Source organism: Manacus candei, unplaced genomic scaffold, assembly GCF_025592945.1.
Source record: "Manacus candei isolate 608988 ecotype Guabito, Panama unplaced genomic scaffold, ASM2559294v1 h1tg000067l, whole genome shotgun sequence".
NCBI lineage: Eukaryota > Metazoa > Chordata > Aves > Passeriformes > Pipridae > Manacus > Manacus candei.
Genome location: NW_026138115.1, coordinates 10897401 through 10922131, shown reverse-complemented (window position 1 = coordinate 10922131; position 24731 = coordinate 10897401). Strand labels below are relative to the sequence as shown.

Sequence of the window (24731 nt, the reverse complement as noted above, 5' to 3'; positions counted from 1 at the left end):
ACATTAGGAAAAGATGAAATAAAAATCAGTCTTCCAGAAGCTGAAAAAAAAATCAACTGTTTTGCGTGGCCAGAACACTGAAATACAGAGTAATAAAATGAGGAACAGCGTTAAAGTTCCTGTAAACTATGTAGGGACCAAGCGTGTTTTTCTTCTGACAGAAGCAACTTTCTCTTATTTATAGTATTTGCCTTTTTCTCTAGCTCAATATTGAACCTCCTGATGACCCTGAGGAAGATTTGAGATTGCAGCAATTGCAAGCAGCAGCAGCTCAGTGGCAGCAGCACCCCCATCACCGGGTTGGATTTCAGTATCAGAGAATAATGCAGAAGCATGCTCAGCTGCAGCAGATAGTACAGCAGTATCAACAGGTCATGCAACAGCCTCCACACTTAGAGGTGAGACACTAAGGACATATCACTCGGGATATACTTCCTGGGTGACCTAGCACTCATGGTCTGCTGAAAAATAAATAGTTGAATAATTTGTGATGCCTGACTCATTTGTCTAGCTACTTTTTCTGCTTGGGTAGTTGTTTATATCCCCTTTTCCTAATGTCACTCAACTTCAAAAGGAAAAAAGAATTGATTAATGATGATGAAGCTTCAGTAGGATGAGAAGTACAAGACTTCACACTTGTCGTAAAATTTTTCGGACATACCTGGGTGATAAAGGAGGAAAGCTAAACATAATATTGAATTTACTTAGCTTTGAACATTTTACTGCCGGAGAAACAATTCAGAAAGGTCAGGTAAACAGATGATTGCAAGAGTAGTTTGGTAGCTGCTCTTTTTTACAACATCGACTAGTACAAAAATAAATATGTACAATGATAAATATAGATGCCAAAAATATGGAGTAAAATAATTAAGAAAATCACTATCTGACATTATTTTTTACTCAAATAATCAGTGAAATAAAATAAAATGTCTTAACAAATTTGGATGATTATACTAGTGTTGCAACCTTTAAGCTTTTAAGTAGAAGTTGATTACTGTATTAGAGAGTTGAATCAGCTTTTGCTGGGTTGGTGGAGTTTGTACATTATGTATTTCTTTGTAGTTTGGGCTGTCTACTTTAAAAAAAAATCTATTCAGGTAAACTTTAAAAATCTCAGACAAGATCAAACCATGAATATTAGGTTATTTACACATAATGAAAGACAGACCTCTTTGAAAGAAGCTTCACTGTGCAAATAAGAAGATCTGGCAAAGGCTTAGAGAAAAATAGTTGCTGACAGCTGAGGCAACTCTAAGCAGGTTAATAGCAGAAGCTGAAACCTTGAGAAATAACCACATACCGTGTATACATGTGAAGATTAATTTGGGCTTTAGCCATTGTTAGAATTCAGTAATAATGCAGCTTATTGCTCTTTTCAGCTGTCCTGTTAAAATCTCTTATACACAGATGTCCTCTAGTCATAAAATGTATAAATTGTGACAATGACTTTAGGCATCACAGTTGGTGTTTGCTTTCGTTTCAGTGTCGTTCTTCCTCAAGCTTCTGCTCAAGTCTGAAATTGTGATATTACAAGTGATACTGAAATATGTGGCTCTGAAAGTAACTAAGATGGTATTATGAAGCTATTTTTGTGTTCTCATTGCAGACAATGTCAGTGGACATGCAACTGCGACATTATGAGGCACAGCAAAAACAATTCCAGCAGCTTCATAAAGATTGGGAACGATCAATGAACCAACAGTGGCAGCATCAGCTTCAAACCTACCCTCACAAAGATCAGCTTCAGGAGTATGAGAAACAGTGGAAAGCGTGGGATGAACAGATGAAGGTCACTCAGTCCCACCTGCAGGAGAAAGTGACCTCACTCCAAAATCTGAAGAATCAGTATCCTGCAAATGTTTCCCTGCCACCTCCATTTATTCCATATTCTCAAACTGGTCAAGGTGGCATTCCTATTATGCCTCCAACTTTACCTTCAACTACACCTCCACTGGTTCCCCCACCTCTCTCTTCTGTTTCTCAGTTGTCCAATTCCTCTGTCCCTTCAGGATCCAGTTCTCAAAGCAGTCAATCTTCTGAGACACCAAGGCCAGCTCTGCTTCCCACCCCTGGTACCTATGCATCAAAAATAGCTAGTTCAACTGTCTACTCACCTTATCATTCTCAAGCAAGTTCATCCTTTAGCTCATCAGACCACGGAAAGTCTCAAGTTCATCTTAGTAAACAAACTGTATCTGTTTCATCTGAGCAAGGATGTGGGGAACTGAAAGGCACTTCTGCAGTGTCTTCAACACACACATCTGTTGTGCAGGATAAACCAGTGAGGTCAGGTGGATTGCTTCCAGATCCTCCTAGATCAGCACGTTTTGAAGGCCCCAGAGGCCCTAGGTAAGGATGTTTTTGTTGATTTATACTTGTTCCAGGCTACAAGACGTTCAGTGATGTATTAAGAAATGAAACATATATCCTATTCTCAAATTTTCCTGAGGTTGTGTGAAGTGTGTGTATTTATTTGGTGGAAGTTTTGTTTTTAATATATGTACACCATGTTCTCTGTATTTACCTTTTTAAAGCAAGGATATATAGATGTCTTTCACCTGAGTATTATCTAGAGTACGTTGCACATTTTTTCTGGTAAAGTGCTTGAGGATGCTGCACCCTTTTAATTCCCAGAAACGCAGTACTCCTTTTTTGAAAATAGGAAAGCTGTTTTAAATATTGGATATGTCTTTTGCTGTCCTTAGTTTGAAGATGATAACTCACACTTGAAAGAGTGATACTACATGAAAAGTGATCTATATTCCCATCATTTTATCTGTGGTACTTGGAACACAGTTTAGGAAAATCTGGAGCAAAAAACATCGAAGGATTGTTTTTAAGGTGTTGCTATATATGGTAGCACTTTAATGTCGATGTTGTGAAAGGGATTCAGTTATGTATTCGGTTGAATATATAAACATAGCAAATTACTGACAATTTAGATGCTACTTATTTTTAGAAACGATAAAAAGTACTCTTTGTTTGTAATCCAACACTTATTGCAGAAAGAAATGAAAATTCAAAGCTGTTCACCAGTACTTGAACTTCTGGTGTGTTTTGCAGCTATGTTAGTGTCCTATTCAGTGCACTTTTCAAAATGGTTGTTTGATAAGGAGGCAGTGCTTGTCTTAAGTACAAATCAGTGGTTTTCTACATATGTAGCATTACTTAGCCTTCAGACAATTATAAGCGAGAGAGAGAGAAGGAAAGAAATGAAGATTTGAGCCTTAGGATCCTAGCATCAGGATTCTTTGTCACTTTTTCTTTTGTATTATATTGTGATAATCTTGGTTTTAAAGGTGTTGTCTTTATCTTTTGGTAAGATACAGTTTTGTTAAAATGTAAATTTTCATTTTGTCAGATGGATGGCCTACGGCTTTAATGTAAAGCTATTCTAAAATACAGTGTTCTGTGTGTCTTTTATGTGATTTTTTTTTACCTACTATATGATTTAATCCAAGATCTTGGTTTTGGAATGGTTTTCTTTAATACTTGATGTGATATCAGATTGCAAAAACAACATCTATTCTGTCTGATCATTAGTTCAAGATGGGTTGATGGGATGCCTCCTGAGTCAAAGAACAGTGGTGTTCTGTTCAATCATTTCTATCTTTGCATACTCTGCTAGACTTTACAATAATATCTTCGTCATTATTTCCCTTCTCTTTGAAGTGAACTCATGAATAAGTGATCACTCATGAATAATAATTTGTGAATTGCTAGCAGTATAAATTAATTTTTTATAAATTAATCATTTTCTACCTCCTGAGGGTTTTTAAAAAGTGTTATTTCTGGTCATGGGGATTTCTTGAATGTACAGTTCTGAACAGACTGTTTTCATTACTTGCTAGTGCATGTCCTGTATGTGCATTGATTTTGAGCTCAGTGATGTGCTGTGATAGGCACAGAATGCGGTTGGCTTTCTAGGCTGAGAGAACACATTTTCTGTTCACTTGCAACTTTTCATCTACCAGCACTCTCAAGTCCTTTTCAGCAGAGCTGCTCTCAATCCCTTCATCACCCAGTCTGCATTGATACCAGGGGCTGCCCTGACCCAGGTGCAGGGACTTGAACGTGGCCATGTGAGATTACCATTGGCCCACTTCTCAAACTTGTCCAGGTCCCTCTGGGTGACATTCTGTCCCTCAGGCATGTCACCTGCACCACTTAGCTTGGTTTCATCTCCAGATTTGCTGGATGTGAACTCAATGCCACTGTCTATGTCACTGATGAAGATATTAAACAGTACTGGTCTCAATACAGACCTCTTGAGGGACACCACTTTCCCTTGTCTCCATCTGGACATTAAACCATTGACAGCTATGCTGTAGATGTGACCATCCAGCCTATTCCTCATCTACCGAACAGTCCCACCCCTCAAATCCATATCTCTCCAATTTAGACAGAAGGGGGGGGGTCCATGCCAAAGGCCTTAAAGAAGTCCAGATAGATGACATCCACAGTTCTTCCTTTATCCCTTAGTCATCATAGAAGGCCACTGGGTTGGTCAGGCAGGACTTGCCCTTGGTGAAGCTGTGCTGGCTGTCTCCAATGATCTCCCTGTCCTCTGTGTGCCTTAGCATAGCTTCTAGGAGGATCTTCCCAGGCACAGAGGTGAGACTGACAGGTCAGTAGTTCTCAGGGTCTTCTTTCTACTCTTTTTAAAAATGGATGCAATGTTTTCCCAGTCACCAGGGACTTTACCTGACTGCCACGATTTTTCAAATATCATGGAGAGTGACTTGGCAACTACAGTAGTCAATTCCGTCTGGCTTCTGAGATGTGTCTCATCAGGTCCCATAGACTTAGATGTATTCAGGTTCCTCAGGTCATCATGAACCTGATCTTCTCTTATAATGGGAGTGACTTTGCTCCCCTAGTCTGTCTTGCAGTCCATCCACTCAAGAGGTATAGGGTTGCTGGTGAAATATGAGACAAAAAATGTTGTTGAGTACTTCAGCTTTCTCCTCATCCATTGTTACTAGTTTACCAGTTGTCTTTGTCCAAGGGGTCCACTTTCTTTGACCATTCTTTTCTGGCTGACATACCTATAGAAGGTAACTATCTTGTAACTCTTTGCATCCCTTGCAAAGCTCAGCTCCAGCCATGCTTTGGCCTTCCTGACCCATCCAGTGATGGACGAATATGAATCCCAAACATCCAAACAACTAGACTTTGGACATGTTTGGACTTTGTATAAAATGAATCTATAGGATTTTAATATGACATGTTCATTTGAATAAAATTGCTGTTGTGTCATCTATAGATTTGATGGCTGCCGAGGAAGAGGATATGACAAGTTTGAAGGCTCAAGACAGAGAGGACCTCGTTTTGACTCTCAGCGCTCAGAAGGATACAGGTCACGTTTTGACAGGCAGAATACAGATGGACAGTCTTCAAGTAGATGGGGGTCTATCCCGCGAGGACCAGCAGGACAATTTTATACTTCAACAAATGCATCACATGGACATGGTTCCCGACCTAGTGGCCCACGGTGGATGGGGCCCAGGCCTCACGTGGGACAGCAGCAGCAGCAGCAGGCACAGACAGAGTCAGAGTCAGAAAACAAAGAACCTTTTACAGACACAGCTGGTGATCAGCAGACTGTAAGCAGAACACAATCTACTCCCGATGCACAGACTGCAGGTCCCATTGAGCCAAATGAGGACCTGACAGACACTCAACAGGAACCATCCAAACCTGAAGTCAAAGAAACTATTTCAGACCCTCCTAAAAAGTGGACATGGAGTTCACATGATCCTAACCAGCAAGTAGAAGAGTCAAAGGCACCTACTTCACCTGCTCAGAACCAGAATACTGTAACACCTGTAACAGGAAATGAGGATTTGGATTCACCAGATGGCCAATTGACTGCTTCAGATAGCACCCAGGGCTTACCTGGACCAGAAGGCAGAGGGAAAGGGCCATTTATGCATGAAGATAGAGGCAAGGGACCAGTAAGCAGAGGAAGGGGCCGTGGCAGAGGGCAGGGGGATGGCCGTGGCTGGGGAATGGGCCGTGGCAGGGGCATGGGAAGGATGGATGGTGGTCGGGGAATGGGAAGGATGGACAGTGGTTGGGGAATGGGCAGGATGGACGATGGCTGTGGCAGAGGATATGTATACAGAGGCAGAGGGCAGGCTAGGCAGGCATCCATCCGTGGCAGGGGAATGTTCAGGAGAGCAGACAGCAGGGAGAGAATGCCAGATGGACAGTCAGGCAGCCGAGAGAGGATGCCAGATGGAAGGTCAGGCAGCCGAGAGAGGGGCCCGGGTGGACGGTCAGATAGTCATGAGAGGGTATTCTCTAGCCGAGACAGAGAGCTAGCTGGACGGACAGGCAGCTGGGACAGGGGACGGGCAGGAAGCCGGGAGAGAGGCCCAGTCAGGCAGGCTTGTAACCGGGAAAGAGAGCCCATGCGGGGGGCAGGTAGCCGGGAAAGGGTCCCCGTCAGGCGTGCAGGTAGCCGGGAGAGAGTCCCCATGAGGCGAGCAGGTAGCCGTGAGAGGGGCCTGGGCAGGCGGGCAGGTAGCCGTGAGAGGTGTCCTATCAGGAGGGGAGGTAGCCATGAGAGGGAAGCAGGAAGACCTGAAACAGGCAATATGGGTAAACCCCTTCACCTAGGAGATGACCCTGATGAATTGCCTCCATACCATCGAGATGAAACATTCAGGGGTTCTTGGGGTCATGAAGATGATAGAATGCAAGAAGAATTTCCTTTAGATAGTCAAGATGACCCTTCTTTGGAGCATGAGCAATTGGATGACTGGGAAAGAGAACAATACTGGAGAGATCACAACTCTGATTATCAGGATGATTCTGTAGATGCATATGACAGAGATGACAGGTTGCAATCCCACCCTTCATTGCCTCCATTGTCTCCTCTGCCACCACTACCTCCTTTATCATCTGATCATGACAGACGAGATTCATGGTGGGATGACTGGAAAAGGCCAAGAGAAAGGGAACTAGAGAGAGATCTAGATAGAACTGGAAGATCCTCAGATATTTATGATCAAGATTTAGACAGAGAATGGGATAGAGACTGGGACATGAGAGCTATGCATGACAGAGAAATGGGTAATTGTGACCTGGATATCCCTCCACTACCACCATTACCACCTCTTCCACCTCTGGACAGGTATCGTGAAGATAGGTGGAGGGAGGATAGGAACAGAGATCATTATGACAGAGATCTCCGAGACAGGGGGGAGCTTAGGATTCGAGAGTATCCAGAGAGATACGACACATGGCGGGAAAAGCAAGACTACCTTCCTGAAAGGACTGACTGGGAGAGGGAACGGTTGTCGGATAGGTGGTATCCAGATGATGGAGAGAGACTGCGGTCTCTGGATGACCACTCAGATTCATCCCTTCCTCCACCTTCACATTCCTGTGATATGCTGGGAGCAGATTCAAACCTGGACTCTGACCAGTCCTTGGGAGGAGTGATGGTCCTTAGCCAAAGACAGCATGAGATAATTCTGAAGGCTGCCCAGGAGCTCAAAATGCTTCGGTGAGTTGCCTGGTTCTGTGACTTTGAATGGGAATCCCCATTCAGTGGGATTCATTCAAATTGACACAGTAATGGCTTTATTTCTTTCACCCACAGCATGGTAGTAGGAGCTCATGTGTAACAAGTTATTTGGAGTACCTCCATCACAACTTTTGTAGACAGATTTTTCTTCTTACATAGATGGTTGTCCCTTTCCCTATGAATGTGGCATTCCCTGTTTGTTAATTTCCAGGAAGAGATCTATCCCATCACCTGACCAATGTTTTTGTTATCCTCAAATTAGCTTTTTGATAATTTCTTTTCAATCTTTTTGTTAGTGTCAGATAAGCTCAATGATAATTGCTTTTTAATACTTACCTGTCAACACCTACATTAATGTGATTCCTAAAACCTATTTAATTTTTTGGATACTGCTTGCTTTTTAATTAAAGCATATGTGTGGGATTTTTTTATTTTTACAGTGCTCTCTCGTTTGAAATCCAGTATTGTCAGTGAATAATTTTGTCAAGTTAGGTTGATCTTAGTTCTGAGGATCAGCAGAAAAGCAGTAATAACTATTAGGAGGATATGAATGTGAGAGTTCATCAAGACCACATTTTTAGAAAGCAGTTACTAGACTCCCTAAGGCTTTAATTGATGTTTATTACAAAATCAGTAATAGAAGAAACCAGTTTGGATGGGGCTTTGAGCAACCTGGTCTAGTGAAAGGTGTCCTTGCCCATAGCAGGGAAGTTGGAACTAGATCATCTTTAAGATCGTTTCCAACCCAAACCATTTCATGGTAGAGACATTTTGCACTTTTGTTCAGTCTGTTTTGTTTTCAGACTTGTAAGATTGCTAAGCATCTGTCCCATATGGAAGGTGTTAATAGCATGCCAAAATACAAGACAAATTATTTTTAAAAAGGAAGAACTTTTATTGTGAATAATTTAATCATTCACTGCAATTAAATTAATTGAACAAGTTAGTAACTGTGAAATCTGTGTTATAAAGTAATATTTGCCAAAAGTTTGGAGTAACAGATTATTTTCAGCTTCCTGACTTCCCTATTGCTTCAGTTGCTGGGCACGTTTTGTTGTTTAATGTGATTAGCTGCAAGCTAGTGGACTTAAGCTAAGGACTGTAGTTTGGGAATCACTACCAGAGTGGATAGTTTATTAGGACTGAAATTTTTAAACATAGGAACTAAAACTTATTTTATGCAAGAAAGTTGTTACATGCATATCTTTCTAAGCCAGTAAAAAGGGGGAACATAAACATGATACTGATTTTCAGTTGAATATGAGGGTAATCTTAAAACTAGTTATAGTGGTACTTCTTATTAGGTTCTTATAGGCAAGTGACCCCAGTCTGAATAGTGGGAACAACTTTAAGGAGACTACTTATTAATTACTTTTTTTTGAGCCAAGAGTTGTACCAGAAGTGTGGTGCATAACTGCCTTCATTCCAGAAGTAAAGCCTTTATCTGGCTTTGCTTTTATTGCGTGTCAAACAGCATACTCTCAGCTGCATGCTGTTCTGTATTAGTAATCTAGTGTAGTGCTTGGTTTACTTTTTGTGCTAATACAGCACTGGGGATCCTTTTTTGTGAGCCAAGTTCCCCTTCTGCTGGACACCGAACAGATGCATTACTATTCTGGGTGATCTCTGTTGTTTCTCCTACAGAGGGATCCCACTCTTAGTTGTTCTTTAGGAACTACTTCAATACACCGAGTTATTAGCAATTAAAAAGCCTAGGTTAAAAATGCTAACAAAAACTGAAAGGAACAGAACTTTGTAATCTAGTGGTTGTAGTACTCATGTCTGGCCTTAAGTCTCTGCTCTGTAGATTATGTATTGTTGTATATTAAATAGCATTTTGATATATAAACCAAGGAAACAAAAGTCAGAATCACTGTCTAGTTTTTTAATAATGGAATCTCTTGTGCTTTGGCAGTCTCAATCCTGTTAGCATGTGAACCAGGGCAAGTAACTGAGAGCATTTATGCATGCATTTCCAAGGGGTTTCTTGTTTCCAGAAGGTATTAGCAGAAGCTAATAATCCAGCTTTACTCTTTACTGTCCAAGTGGAGTGGTTCTGGTCAAGCACAAAAGCATAACTACATGTCTCAGGAAACCTATGATCAAAAAGCATGCAGCTAATACACTAAATAGCTCCATGGTTAGGTGGATGTGAAACAGGGATTTTTGAATCACAGTACTGCCCATGTTAAGCCTACTGTGTCCTTTTCTTCTTTGGACTTGGCTCCTGATTCTAGTGTAATGTGTTTTCACTACTGAGCATTGATTTCTTATTTTTATTTAACCTATAGACTGATAACATTTTCTTATGATGCATGTGCAGAGAGCAAAAAGAACAGCTACAGAAGTTGAAGGAGTATAAACCTGACATTTCCACACAGGACCCTCCAAGATCACAGAACACAAGCACAAGGCCGGGTGCCTTTCAGGTATATTTGTCTTATGTTAATAACATGCTGGTAGTTATTACAATTAATGTGTATGTCCAACCAGTTCTACACACCGATGGTTAAAATTCCCTGTGAAATGCCTCCCCAGCAACCCTTACAACCTCATCAGTCTTCTGTTGAGGCAAAGCAACTTCTTAGTTTCTTTAAATTTTCCAAAGCCTTTTCTACTCACTCAGTCCACTATGTCTTCTGAGCATGACCTATCGGGGACAGTAGCACGTGAGGTTCAACAGTCTAGATTCTGTGGGGTGATGTGCAAAAGGAGGTGAGCTCTTCCAAAACAGGGATATAAGGCTCACAAAAAGACTCTGCTGTTCTTTGCCTAAGTTCTGACAATTTATAGTGCTTTTCCTACTTCAACAGCTCTCTTCTCTTTGAAGTTGGAGAATTTTGAGGATAAGTCAATCAGAAACTGAGATATTTCAACATAACATGGGCATTAGCGTTCTATTTGCTGTCTTTATTGGGAACTCTCATGACCTTCTATAATATAAAGTGCACGGAAGCTCATGTTTGTGTACCTCTGTGAGATCATCTCCTGTTGTGATGCAAGTTACTTCTCTGCTGCCTCATCTCCTGTTTAATTCTGGGAACTCTTCTAAGATGCCTGGTTTTTTGATAATTCATATCCAGTCAGAAATCAACTGAACTTCTTGCAGTCATGCTAACTAAGGTTTATAAATCCCTCCTAGAACAAGTAAACAGTTTTGTTGAATATATATTGGAGTTGATGCGGAACCTTTATTCTTCATCACATCTTAACTCCAAAGTTACTAATACCAGTAAATTTAGCCATAATATCTTCTGGGTCTGACATTTAGCCAGAGCAAGCTTTGTTTGTCCCTCCCTCCAGAGAAATGTTATGCAGTGAATGAGGCACTGCAAGTTTTCTTTTTGCCTAGATGACCTCTTCCTTGTTTGCAGTGTCTGTAAAGTAAAATAATGGAAGTGATTTGCTACCAAGAACTGCAGGTATGTTGATGCCTTTAGGAAGTTACAAAATATCAAAGTTGAGCAGAAGTATCTCAGACTACTTCACTCCTCTGCCTAGTGGTTTTCAAACAACTCTTGTCTTTCTAGGGGTTCCTGCCTTCAAATATTTCTGCTGTGAATTTCAGCTGTTTTTACAGAGTTCAACTTTGTATCTACAACCATTCTGCAATTTTTGTTGCATGTTGCTAATAAGGCTGGCTGCCTGTAACTTGGCATTTACTGTAATGCTGAAAAGACTTGAGGCATGCGGGGTTCCATGAAGATATTTGATTCATGAAGGGTTTGGTTTTGTTTGGTTTGTTTTTCTGCTGGGCAAGACCTTTCAATGTCTTTGTTCATCTGATGTTGATTTCATTAAGGGTTTTCCAGATATTTCTGCTCTCTGTGAATTTTTCTAGTGACTTACACAAAGAAACTTGCCTTATCAATCCTTCTACATCTCACCAAGCTGCCCTACTTTCAGACTTTGTCAACCTTCTCACAGACAGCAGGAATCTTTGCAGACAGCAGGAGTCTTTGGGAATAAAACAGTAGACACTTTAACTGAGATAGGCCTACCAAACCTTAAATTGGTGAGGTTATTTTGAAGAAGAAAATAAGTAGTATTTAAACCTTCACATAGTGAACAAATGCCAAATTAAATCAGGCCACCAGTTTTTGGAAATAGTCCTCCTACCTGTAGCACCTTGATGGAGGTACTAGAAAATGTGTATGATTTGATAACTGATTGCCATTGCACTAACTGACTTAACAGAGGATGAGAGAAGGTTAGTTTTACAGAGCTACATTAAAAGTGCTTTCTGCATCTAGGTCTCTTCTCAGCTATCTTCAGAGGCATCAGTAGAAGCCCAAGCTATTAAACCTTCTCCTGCTGTTATTATAAAGCCTCCCGTGTTGTTCAGACAGCCCACCCCTGTGACAAGACCAAGTGCCCCCCTGGCAAGGCCTACTACACCTATGACAAGGCCACATGCTCCAGTTTCTACTCCAACTACAACCCCAAGTCATGGTCAGTCTTTAAAACCATCACATTCTGCTGTGGAACAGGAACGCTGGGATGAGGATTCTTTCCACGGACTGTGGGACACAAATGAGGATAAAGGTGCAAATATGGAGTATGAGATACGTAAACAGGAGTCAATGATGCCTCCACCTGTTTCCTCGCCTGTGAAAATACCTTCTGTCCACACCTCTGTTCCATCATCTGTACCAGTGTCCCTTTCTCCAGTTATTCCACCAGTTCCTAAAGCACCTGTCATTCAGCAAACTGTGGATTATGGCCACGGGCGAGGTGGGTATTACAGTGTATTTGATCTGTAACAAAGAGCTAATCAGTCCTGCTAATTTCTTCCTAAAAGACTGTGCCATGCAAAGTGTGGTTGTTCTGCAGTTGGCGTGTAGACGGCATCCATTGCGATGTGATGCTAAGCAGTGCAGTTTTAAGGAATCTGTGACCTCCAACCCTGAGTTTAATGTTTTTCTCTATACTCATAGAAAGAGCTATTTCATGTGAACTGAATGGTGTATAGCCATGGCTGCTTCTAATGAATACCAACTGATGTGATCACATCAATGTGTTATATTTAGATTGATATTGATACTTTCCCTCAACCCCTTTGTGGATGAGTATGGAAATAACTCTGCTAGAAGATACTTTGCATGGTTACAGTTCTTTGGTGTGACTTAGTAACTTAAAGCAGAATGTGATTGGTGTTTGCATTATTTTTATACTGCTTAACGGGTGTGAGGTATCCTCTGGACAGTAAGGAAAACAAAGTCTCCTTCTGAAGGGAGTGCACTCTAAGCAGGCATTTAACACATAAACAGTGAAGGGCTCCAGTTCTTAGTATTGAGCTTATCAAAGCTAAAATTCAACACTAGGTTTTAAATAGAATTAAACAAAAGTGAAATCATGTCATAAAGAAGTCCTTAAATTGTGCGTTGTCATTTAAAGTGTGTTTTTTCTCTCTCTGAGGTGCCATGGCATGAGTTGAAGCCATATCAATTCCATTAATAGATGTTTTACTAAAAGCTATTAGAAAAATTGTTACTGATGTGAGACTTTCAGTTAATATTCTTGATATTACGGTAGTTCTATGAGTTATTGAAACTCTCAGAGCATTTTAGTGTACATAGTTTTCTGACACTGCATGCTACCTGAACTCACCTTAAAAGGCAGAAGTCCCATTCTTAGAGATAAAATGGTTTACACACACACACAAACCCACTTCAGTCTTTCAAAACCATAGTGTTGTTTATTTATGTGTAGCTCTTCTTGCATTATCCATTAGTAGAAATTTTGGTAAGTTGTTCCAGTCACTTTTAATGCCACTGACTGATTGCTTCTCATGACAGAGGAAAGGAAATGGAAGAGAGGTGTTTTAAGACATTAATTATTTTATGATTATTTTCAACCAGATATAACTACCAGTAAAGTGGAACAGATTCCATATGGGGAGAGGGTAACCCTTCGTCCAGAACCTCTACCGGAGAGGCAAACATTTCAAAAAGGTAGGGAGTGCTTGGCTAGTTCTCAGTTAGTTAGCTCTTAAGAAAAGTTGTAAGGCACTAAAGGCATATTTTAAACTAAGTAACTCTTGTTTAAGCCAGAACCACTTTATTTCTTCAGAGGTCCATAGGAATAACAGGTTATATTGTCAAGAGGAGTATTGCAGTCGATAACCTAGCTACTTTAAAAATTCAGTTTTGCAGCCTTAAGTAGGATTGCATGGTATGGTAGTCTATTGCAGTTTGGAAAAGAGATACAGTGTCTGATTATGTCCATCCTAGCCCACATACCATGTATTTCTATACACTTTTCCTGCACTCTTGGTTGTTGCTTTATTTTTTTTTCAAAATTAGTAGTTTGGATTTGCATGGGTTTCTTTCTTCAGAGCATCCAGGTCGCTACAACAGAGAAAGAGATCGTGAGCCTTATTTTGAGCGTCAAGGTAATTCCAACACAGATCATCGGGATTTCAAGAGAGAGCGGGAATTGCACAGGGACCGTGGTTCTGTGGACTATGAACGAGAGAGATTTGAAAAAGAGAGGCATCCCAGAGATGACAGGTATGTGATTTTGGAACACTATTGGAATCAATGCAGTTGAGGCTGTATTGTGCATCAGACTGTCCATTTTGCCTGTGAGGTGCATGTTCGTTTCGCTCTGGAATCCATAGTGGAAATTCTAGAAATACACAAAATACTCTTTTGGCAGGGTTCTTCCTACTACACCTACAAGGACTCAGTCTTACCGTGACAAGAAAGACCATCCATCCTCCAGGCGAGGTGGTTTTGAAAGACCACCATATGAACGGAAGACAGATCGCCCAGCGTATGATCATGGGCCTTCCATGTTTGGAGGTACAGTTTCTCAATCTTGAAGTCATGCTAGGATATTATGAAAAATATGGATTTGCAGAGGTGAAGATTAATTGGTAGATTAATTGATTTGCAGTATTTATTTGTTCAGAATATATAATTCAGGAAAATTTATTTAGGTGATGTCAGTTTTGTTTCTCAGGGATGACGAGATCATGAATGAAACAGTGATATACTCTGCTAAAAGCTGTCTTTGATTGCAATATGTTCAAGATGAGAAATTTGAATTATTTTGAGGACTTATCTGTAAATTTAATTTAAAATAATGAAGGTCTGTTTAAATCAGCTCAGCTGTGTATGAACATCTTAATTTTTTTATTTTACTGAACTAAGAAAATTCTTCTGTCCAAACACTGGAATTTGAAGGTGATCGTAGAAATTACCCTGAGGAAAGGATTCCTATTTCTGCTCCATCGATACCCCGTCAGCCACCACCTGCTCCAAGAATGGAAAGGAAGCCAGAATCTAAAAATGTAGATGATATTTTAAAGCCACCAGGACGGGATAGCAGACCAGAGAGAGTGAGTATGCATTCTGAAAGCAGTAATTGGTTTCTACTTTGTCTGTATTCAGACAAAATGGTCATGGGTGTTGTATGTTGCAAACAAGTGTACATTTGAGGAAGTTCTGGAAATTAGCTTGGTTCCTTGCAAATGCTTAGTGTTGTAGCATAACTATTAGGAGTCTACAGGAGGTGTAAACTCCTTGGAATGCTAAAAGGAAATTAGTGTGTAATGTTAAGGTATTTTGGACTCTTATAAGATCTTCACTTGGGTTTTTGATGTATCAGAGGAAAGACTTGGCTTTACACGGAGTCAGAGATTTGGCAGTACACCATATAATATAAGAAAGAACACAATTCAGGCTATAAAACTGAACCAGATCTATAATATCTTATGCAGCCTAAGCTGCTGCGATGATTAACATCAAAAACTCTGAATTATGTGGAACTACTACCATTCCTCACAACACGGTTTGTAAAACAGACAGTGAGGTGTGGTAGTGGCTTTGCTTGATCATATGCAAAAGTGTGAGCCCACAGCACATGATTTTCTTGAAGAAAATTTTTGCAAGAGATTCTCTTAAATATAGTCCAGTATCCTGTTACATGATCTTTGTTTCAGATTGTGATCATAATGAGAGGGTTGCCTGGCAGCGGAAAGACACATGTAGCAAAACTCATCAGGGTATGTAAACAACTGCTCACTGTGTAGTGCTGCTTGTCTTTTACATGTGCTTCCTCTGCTGTTTGTTTTCTATTTACCTGGAATTCAAGTCTGTTGTTATTTCATGTTCCATGTCTTCATGTGGCATGTGACTCCCCTCCTCTATCACCAAGCAGGAGGGATACTGCTCTCTTCTTGTTTTGAATACAGAGCAGGGAACTGCTGTTGGCCACAAGTGTTTTGAAGATCCTGTGTAGCAGAATGGAATTTTTACAGCAAGAGTATATGTTTTCTTTTTGCTTTCTTACCAGGATAAAGAAGTAGAGTGTGGAGGACCTGCACCAAGAGTGCTCAGCCTGGATGACTATTTTATCACTGAAGTGGAGAAAGAAGAGAGAGACCCAGATACAGGAAAAAAAGTTAAAAAGAAGGTACTCTTAATTCAGTTGCTTTTCTTGACAAAGAAACAACATTCTGGAAAAACACAGAGGCAATCAAAATTTCAGTCTGTGGCTTGGGAAGAGTGCGGAGGTCTATGGGCAGTTTTTCAAAACAGGTTAATAAAACTTAGGGTGGTATGGGCAAATTCTTAAAAGTTGACCTGAAATGTGTTTTTCTCATACCAGTGTGCTTTGTGGTCATGACATTCAGCTGTTGAACATTAGCATTTTTACAGATGTCCTCTTTCTTAAATGCTTTTATTCTTGATAAAGGTGATGGAGTATGAATATGAAGCTGATATGGAAGAGACCTATCGTACCAGCATGTTTAAAACTTTCAAAAAGACCTTGGATGATGGCTTCTTTCCCTTCATTATCCTTGATGCTATCAATGATAGAGTGCGACATTTTGAACAGTTTTGGAGTGCTGCAAAAACCAAGGGGTTTGAGGTAATGGAGCCTAAATAGAATTTGAACTTGCTGGTAGCTGTATGCTGATATTTCTAAACATTTGAATGCAAGGTGTCTCCCACATTCAGGAAAAAAGCTGTGGTGTACAGTTGCAAGTTTACCTTTCTTAAAATGTACAACTGCAGAGTGTATCACCAGGTAGAAAAAGAGCTCTAAAAATTGATTTACAGTATTTATTATTGTCTTTGTCTTTCTAGGTGTACTTAGCTGAAATGAGTGCAGATAACCAGACGTGTTCCAAGAGGAATATTCATGGACGCAAGCTAAAGGATATCAGCAGGGTAACTGTACACGTTTGCAGCCATAGGATTAATTATAAGTTTATTGTGCTTTTGGGCCTGCTGTTGTTTGAAAACTGTAGACTGCATAATGCTTACACATTTTATAAGAACATGTAGTTATTTCATGGGATTGATTGAAATTGCTTTTCTTAAGTAAAGACACATCTTGTTAGTGATCAGAAAACAAATGAATCTGTTATATTTTTGTTTGTGTTTCGTTAGATGTCTGAGCACTGGGAGGCAGCACCACGTCACATGATGCGCCTGGACATTCGTTCTCTATTGCAGGATGCTGCTATCGAAGAGGTGGGAACTTCTGTGCTTGTTAAAACTACATAAATTTTTATTGACATAAAAATTATGTCAATGTGACTATACTGAAAATATAAAGCAGACAAAGATGTGATCACAACAAGGCAGTTATAGTTGGTATTGTAGAAAGTCAGAATCACTGTGTTAGGTAAGTGTATTCCATTATTCTTATCGGTTACCCAAACATGAAGGTATGTTGTTAGTTTTTATCACCTTTTTGAAGCAAGTTTTGATTGCCTTTTTGAGCAAGAGTCGAAGCCACTTTGCTCCTAGCAACTCTTGAGTACCGATTAAAGAGAATCTTAATGCTCGCTTAGATGCAACTCAGCACTTTTTGCAGACTACTGGATTTTTTGATCATATTTTGAGAAATTAGTTGGATAAAATAAGGAAAGAAATTTGAACTCAGTCTTTGTTTTGATAAATACAGACACGTAGCAGAGAAACAAAGAAATTAATAAAAGGTAGCCGTCGAAGTATGCTGCCTTTTTATTCCATTTGCAGCTTGCCATGACATACATCTTTGGTGTGTCAGCTTTCTGTATTGCTGCATTCTTTGGCAGTTGTGTCAGAAGCTCTGGGAACAGTATATGTTAATCATATCGTCTTCGTGAAGGTACCTTAGGTGCTTGTTGCTGTTTGACCACAAAAACTGGTGAACTGCTGAAGTAGACAGAGAGTCTTCGTGATTTGTCATGATGTCAGCAGGTTATTTTTGAATCTCCAAATTCTTTGTACTGGAAAATAATAATCTTTAAGAGGACAGCAAACGGCTCAGAGAAGGCAGATTTTGGGTTTACAAGGTTTTACAAATGGTATAAGAAATGATGCATACTTGGAGAGTTTTATGTATTCCGCAGTATGCGCATGAGACCCTGTTAGAGCTGTGGACCCCAGAAGGTATTGCATTAGATGAGCAGGCTTAGCTGTATGTCTTCAAGCATCCATGTATTTTGTTAGGCTGATCTCTGTGGTTACTATTATTCTTTACTGCAATTTTAAAATATATAAAAGATAAAGCCTCAATAGAGATGCTCTATGCAGAGAGAGCCATTCCAGTGATATGTAAATGGCAAGTTTAAGATATTTTTCTGAGATTTCGAGTTTTGAAATATGATTGTGTGGGAATCAAGAGAAGTATCTTGCTGCTAGAGGTACAAGGTGTAGCGCAAGGAATGCATGTCAAGGAAGAGAATAAATGATTACTTTTCCACAGTTTGTCACTTCGTTGCTAGAAGGGAACCTGCTTCTGAAGAAAGGCAGAATAGACACAATATTCATATATATTGCAACATCATACTTTTGAAGATGACTCCTTTCTTTTCTCTTCTATTTGAACTTTGAATCTTCTACTTACTCTGCTAAAAAGAAAATACTTAGAAGTCAGGCAGTGCCTTGTAAGTCTGTACTTGTGCTTTGGAACAGGTGGAGATGGAGGATTTTGATGCAAATATTGAAGACCAGAAAGAAGAAGTCAAGAAGGACACAGCAGAGGAGGAAGAAAGTGAACTGGTAGGAGACACATCAACCATCTCTAACAAATTTTTCATTAATGTGTCTGAGGAAGAATCTCAGACTTACAAGCACCAACTCATTGCCATTCTTAGCAGTGCAATCTTAATACATATGTTTCTAGTCGTTTTTTCCTTAAACATTTCTAGGAGAACTTTAATGATAAATCATGTTATTTCTTCCTAAATTATTTGTAAGAATATGTGAGTATATTCCACAAACAGCATTATCAGTGGAGCATGGCAAAATACCTCTTACAGACTTTTTAAATTGCAGTACACTATAGTGCTGTGTTCCATATTATCTAAGAATTACACTAAGTGGAGGGATGGGCACAATAGACAAAGATTAATTTATCTTATTTCCTTTCACATGTCTAAAGAACTCAACTGTCACAGTATTTGACAACATGTATGAAGACTGCTTTCTCTGCCACAGTTTTCTGGCTTTGTTTGTCAGGAGGTATTTCCAAGATGAGGGCTTAGGTCTCTTGGATAAATGAAGGTTATAGAATTGCCCTGAGGGCTGGTTTTTTTAGGTATGTATTTAAAAGGCTATGGAAGGCTTCCTGCTGTAACTCCTTGGTATGTGTTGGAGCTGCAACTGTTCAGTGCTCGATGAGTTGAATGTCTCAAACCCTGGTTCCCACAACCAAGCAGTTAAAGTCCAATAAACAGGAAGTAACCAAAAGTGTCTGGGACAAGCGAAGTGCTTTTCCTTGATGGAAATTTACTATTCCTCAGGAGTGGCAGCTTAGAAAGCAGTTGAAATATAGAATTTTAAAAGGCTTAGGAAAAGTGGATTTTAATAAACGTCTGTTTTTTTGCAACATGGCTCATTCTCTTTACTAAATTATTCTTTGGCGCAGAGTATGAGACTTCATAAAGTGTGGTTAGAACATTTTAAAGATGCATCCATGTTAACAAGAATATGGCTGCTTGTCTCATTTCTTGGAAATGAGCTATAGCTAAAAGAGAAGGTTGTCTTTAGCTTTTGAAACATCTGTGCATAAATGTGTGTGTGTACATGTGTGTTTATGGGTTCGGGGGAGTGTCCTAATATACAGCACATATAACAATAGACCTTTTCTTTATGAGACAGAAGGCTTGGTATGGAAACTGTGCAAATTATTAAATAACTAAAAGTAATCTACATATAAGAATGTGTTCTATTCAGACAGGAAAAATAACAAGGAATTATCTGCTGTATGTAGTCTCTGGTATTCAGTCAGATAGCTAATCTGAGAGAATTATATCAGACAGGTGGAACACTACGCTGTATTTGGTATCTCTTGCCTTCTTGAGAGCAGTTGGTAAGGGTTCTGCAATTCATTTTGCTGCATTTAGTCCTGTGGAAAAAGAGAGGTCTGAAGCTCCTGCCATCCGGCAGATATCCTTGAAATATCCAACTGTCTTGTACCAATGGATAAAGTCTGAATCTTTGCTTATCCTATCTGAGGACTGGGATATTGTATAGATTCAGCACACAATAGGCCATTTCACACCATCAAAGTCACTCTTCTTGCTATTATCAACTCCCATAGGGTTATGGCATTCAGACAATTCCTGCTTTTCTGTGCTTGATGGTATGAATTATTGATGTATTTAACTTAGTGGTCTCACCAGTGTATCACACATCACTTCGTTTAATGCAGGCTTCTAGCTGTGGTGTAAACTTTCTGAGCACATTTTAATGTGCAACTTGGTTTAAAAGTATAAATATACATATATACATGAAGCTTATTTATATCTTACAAGGAAATATTGCAGCTCAAACTGGTTTGGTTTGCATTAATTTCAGATTTGATTAAAAACAAGAAAATACAGAGATCTGATAACCTGAAGTCACTGATATATGCTTGATAGAAAAAAGGTCATTCAAGGATTTTGGAAGAGCAATGCTGAGCATAATCAAATGCAGTGTAGCTCTCTGGAATATACTGGAATTTAATCTGGAATACACTGATTTAGTAGCATGTAGCATTAACAAATATGTGTATGTTTACCACAATGTAGGTGACCTATAAATAGAGCAGGAAAGAAGTCAGTGACATAAAACTGATTTTTAGATTGTTTTCTTCTTGAAATCTACTAGAATAGTTCTTTTCCCTCTTTATTAAAAAACATTGTAAAAGTAATGGAATTCTCACATGCCTTCCACTCACTACACTGAGCTTTTTGTGTGATTACAGAGGAACATAAGTACTTTTATACCAAATCTGAACAGCTGAAATGAGGATTGCTTAGTAAGGATTTACTTGTCAAAGAGTATAAAAAGAGAAGATAACAAGAAAATAACTAAAATAAATACCTTTTTTCTAAACTTAATATCATTGTGCGGATTTACGAAGAATAAACTGGCTAAAAATCATTACACATGCTGACATTATTTATAGGGGAAAAGTGTTTTAAAAGAATCATTGAGCTAAGAGCATTATTTTAAAATGAAAAATAATACTTAAATCCTAGTGACTCAGCAAATATTCTCTTTTAAACAAAAAAAAATTTTGTTTAATTTTGAATTAACCACTCATACATGAATTTAGTCTGTCCCTTCAAAAGGAGTAAGTGAAGTTTGTGTGTAGAAAATCTGAGAATTCATAAAAGCTTGCAGTAACTTCTTCATTTGTGCTTGTAAAGCTTTGAATATTCTTTATATCTGATAAGTTGTGTTGCAATAACTTTGCCACCTGGGGTGATACAATACAGTAACTGTGCACATAGCACCTTCGCTGCCTGTTAGACTCATTCTGGATTTCTGTGTTTGCAAAGGGCAGCACTCTTGTTATGATTTGTAAAGGCTTCTAAAATCACTGAATGGGAAGTGGATGCAGAAGTTCTGAAATACTGAGTAATTGGTCTCCTTCATCTGATAACGAGAATTGTGCCTTACAAAAAGAAATACCTTAAGCTCCCTATATTATAATGCTGTTTCCAGTTCAAAAGTGATATGCATGTGTGTCTCTCTCTAATCCTCCGAGCTTCTTTCTGTGTATGATTTAGGGTTACATTCCGAAAAGCAAATGGGAGATGGACACTTCTGAGGCAAAGCTAGGTGGGTATTTTTTTTTCCTGTTTCTTATAGTTGATATCTAATGATGTTTGCAAAACCTGAAATTTTGTTTTTACTGTACCTCCCTACCAAAGACAAATAAATGTGTTGATTTCATACCTGTGTCTGAAATGGCAAAAACATCTATACAGAAATAGAATTTATCTTCTGCCAGAGGCAAGAGAGTTACTACTTTCTAATCATCACTGGTTTATATACTCATTAATTGTTCTTCCATCTGTTCAAGGAAAGTACTTTGTCTCAAAATTTTTAAAAAGCAGTATTTTATTCTTTATTCATCTCTTCCATATTTATAGTTTTTATATAAGCAAAGAGTCAACTTACATTGCACTGTGTTCTTGTTCATACTGCATACCTTTTTTCAAGCCTAAGTGTCATCAGTAACTTCTTACATTCTTGGAGACATGCCTCATACCTACCTATATTGGAGATGTTTCTCACTTTCCAAAATTGACATCTGTAAGGACAAAGTAGTGCCATGCTTTGAAGTTGGTTCTGAATAATTAGGCGACACTGTATCTTTCCAACAGCTTAGGTGTTGAAAAGTTAATTATGCTTTTCAGTTCCAGAAGAGTACTAGAATTCTTCTTAGTAGTATGCAAAATGGACTTTCCAGAAGCATGTGAGCCCTATTTTTTGCTGTGCTTTTTGTTCTGAATAGTGCTGATGATTGCATTAAACATAAGTGCTGACATTAGGCTTCTGTCAAAGTCAAAAGCAACTTTCAGGCAGAAATGCATTCACCATGGCTATGGTGAAAGGAGTACACATGGGAAGGGGTTTCTGGTCATTATGATCAGTTGTTCTGGGCTTTTTTAACTGAACAATAATGGTTCTAAGTGAAGATTTTATAAGACAGTCTGCACAAAACTGCTCTTTTCTGTCATGTCTATGAGAAGTAACAAATACCTGAATGGGATACAGCATGTCTTAACATTCTGAGGTTTGCTCCTGCATGTGTGGTACAACCCTGTGTGTCATTACTTTTCAATGACCAGAATCACAATTGCACCTTAGAAATAGCATTAGAAGGTCTGGCTTACATAAAACAGTCTTTCATCTTTTGCTGTTAAATGCTTAGCTACATCATCTCTTCTGCTGCTGTGCTCTTTTTTTAAGTCATGTAAATATTTGTGGAATATACTGATGTTGTGGCACCTGCAGTATAACCAGAGGTACCTTCTGCTCAATTGTTTTGAAATATCAATAGCTAGGCAGCTAGGCAGTATTATATCAGGATTGATCTGAATTTTTGTTATAAACAATAATTTTTTTTTATAATATAAAATTATTTCTTAAGTTTATAATGAGTTTTCTCCAATTATGCATGAAATCATAGTACTGGAAACCTGTGTTGTTGAAGAATGCTCTGATACATAATGTTAAGTGTAGTTTCTAACAATGTGGAGATTGTGACTGCAGCAGAAATTTACAGTAGCTTTCAAAATACTACTAGCAAATAGAAACTAAGAACTGTGTTGTGTTTTCTTATGCAATAAAAACTCCATAAGATAAAATGCAGGATTTTTATATGGTGACCACTTAAATGTAAAATGGGGAGCAGGCAGCAGAGTCACTTTTATGCTGAAGTAAGTTATTTGCAAGGCTATTGCAGTAGTCCTTTAACAGTCAAACTTCATTAACAACTGGATGTTAGCATGCTGCAAAACACAGATACAGGTGCTAAGAATGGCTTTCTATTAAATCTGTATTCACAATTTTATAACTACCCTCTAGTATGTGTTCATTTTTATATGTATATATAGGACTATAGATTAAAAGTGAATTCTGACAAAACATGCATTTTTAATAAAACAGGCATTCCTATGTAATAAATGCGGTTTCTTTGGAAAATTGCTCTGTCAGGGCAGGCAACTTTTAGCTCAAGGTATGAATTATAAACATTTGCAGTCTGTGAGTAAGAATTATTCTATTTACTAATTAGTTCACAATAAGAGTCTGTAGATGACCAGTTATAATTATTTCTGGAGAGGCATGTAAACTGTGCTATGCATCTGTTATTCCAAGTTTGAGTTATTTCCTGGGAGCTGGCCTGCCCATTGGATTTATTGCATTAGTCCCAGAGGGCACACATTTACAGAAGCTGATGTAAGTGCAGACTCCAAAAACAACACTAAGTCTTGTTTTGCTTTTTTGTTTTCTTTATGAGTAGATATTGTTACACAGGAAAGCACAATAAGATCTTACTGATTGTAATACATGTCAGAAAAGGTCTGAAATGTTTGAGTTCTTTAGCTGCAAACACTGACTTGTGACAATCGCTGTATGCCCCAGAGCTCTTGCTTTAGCTCAGATTTATTTTGGCAGGAGTGATGCATTCCTCTTGAGTATGTGTGTGGTATATCATCGTCTTATGTGTTGTGTACAGCCACAGTTTTTATTCTGAAGTCTAACCACTGGTCTGTCTCAGTGCATATTGCACATGGGTTCTTCTATTGAAATTTAAAGTGATGGACTCTCACTTTTAAACTTTGACTATATGCTAAGTGTTTAGTGCAATACCCCTTTTCAAGGTGCGTCTTAGTGGTGATTTCTACAAACTTTCAGGAAGGGAGAAACAAGCTCTGCCATAGCTTAAGCTTTGATACCATTGTAAAATTTGGTCTAGAATGCAAATAACATTTTACTTAAAACTTTGTGGCTTTTGTCTCAGAAGAGCAAAATTTAGCTGATTGATTCATTCAGTTTTCGGAGGAGCTAATTAACTTAGTTACTTTCAGAAGCTTTATTATTAAAATTCTAAAGGTGAGTTTTTAAGTTCTGTGGATTTTCAGAAATGCTGCTACTTCGTTACTAAAAATTGAAATGGTAAAATGATGTCTAGTAGTTTAACACTAAATAATCATCTGCCATAAATATTCAAAAGCACCAGTGTTACAAAGTGACACCTTGTCTCATTTTCAGAAAAGAATATTCTGAAATAATCCTTTGTGATAGACTTTTGACATCTCTGTAGTGTCTACTGCATGGTACATGTACCTTGAACCATGATAGTATGGATGGAAACAGACTCCTCTGGAAAAGCAATCCAACTTCAAACATGGAGAGAGAGAATGTTTTAAAATAAATTCTGTGTAGCAGTAACAAAAAGGGAC

At 38.8% G+C, this 24731-nt stretch overlaps 2 protein-coding genes across 5 annotated transcripts in view; both read left to right on the top strand.

The window, feature by feature from the left end:
• Positions 1–24731, top strand: part of DLST (dihydrolipoamide S-succinyltransferase) — a 77013-nt gene that overhangs the window by 6407 nt on the left and 45875 nt on the right. The gene's annotated exons all lie outside the window — the stretch shown is intronic.
• YLPM1 (YLP motif containing 1) overlaps positions 1–24731 on the top strand; it is a 36875-nt gene that overhangs the window by 7453 nt on the left and 4691 nt on the right. Inside the window, exons 3-18 of one of the 4 annotated variants that reach the window (XM_051806465.1) lie at positions 204–398; positions 1607–2349; positions 5267–7516; positions 9861–9966; positions 11791–12271; positions 13399–13491; positions 13875–14049; positions 14198–14343; positions 14695–14882; positions 15486–15548; positions 15839–15958; positions 16241–16417; positions 16636–16719; positions 16942–17025; positions 18457–18543; positions 21546–21597. In XM_051806465.1, coding sequence (XP_051662425.1) covers positions 204–398; positions 1607–2349; positions 5267–7516; positions 9861–9966; positions 11791–12271; positions 13399–13491; positions 13875–14049; positions 14198–14343; positions 14695–14882; positions 15486–15548; positions 15839–15958; positions 16241–16417; positions 16636–16719; positions 16942–17025; positions 18457–18543; positions 21546–21597 — 5044 coding nt within the window. The remainder of the gene's footprint in view (positions 1–203; positions 399–1606; positions 2350–5266; positions 7517–9860; positions 9967–11790; positions 12272–13398; positions 13492–13874; positions 14050–14197; positions 14344–14694; positions 14883–15485; positions 15549–15838; positions 15959–16240; positions 16418–16635; positions 16720–16941; positions 17026–18456; positions 18544–21545; positions 21598–24731) is intronic. The other 3 variants (XM_051806466.1, XM_051806469.1, XM_051806467.1) reach the window with 3 other exon arrangements.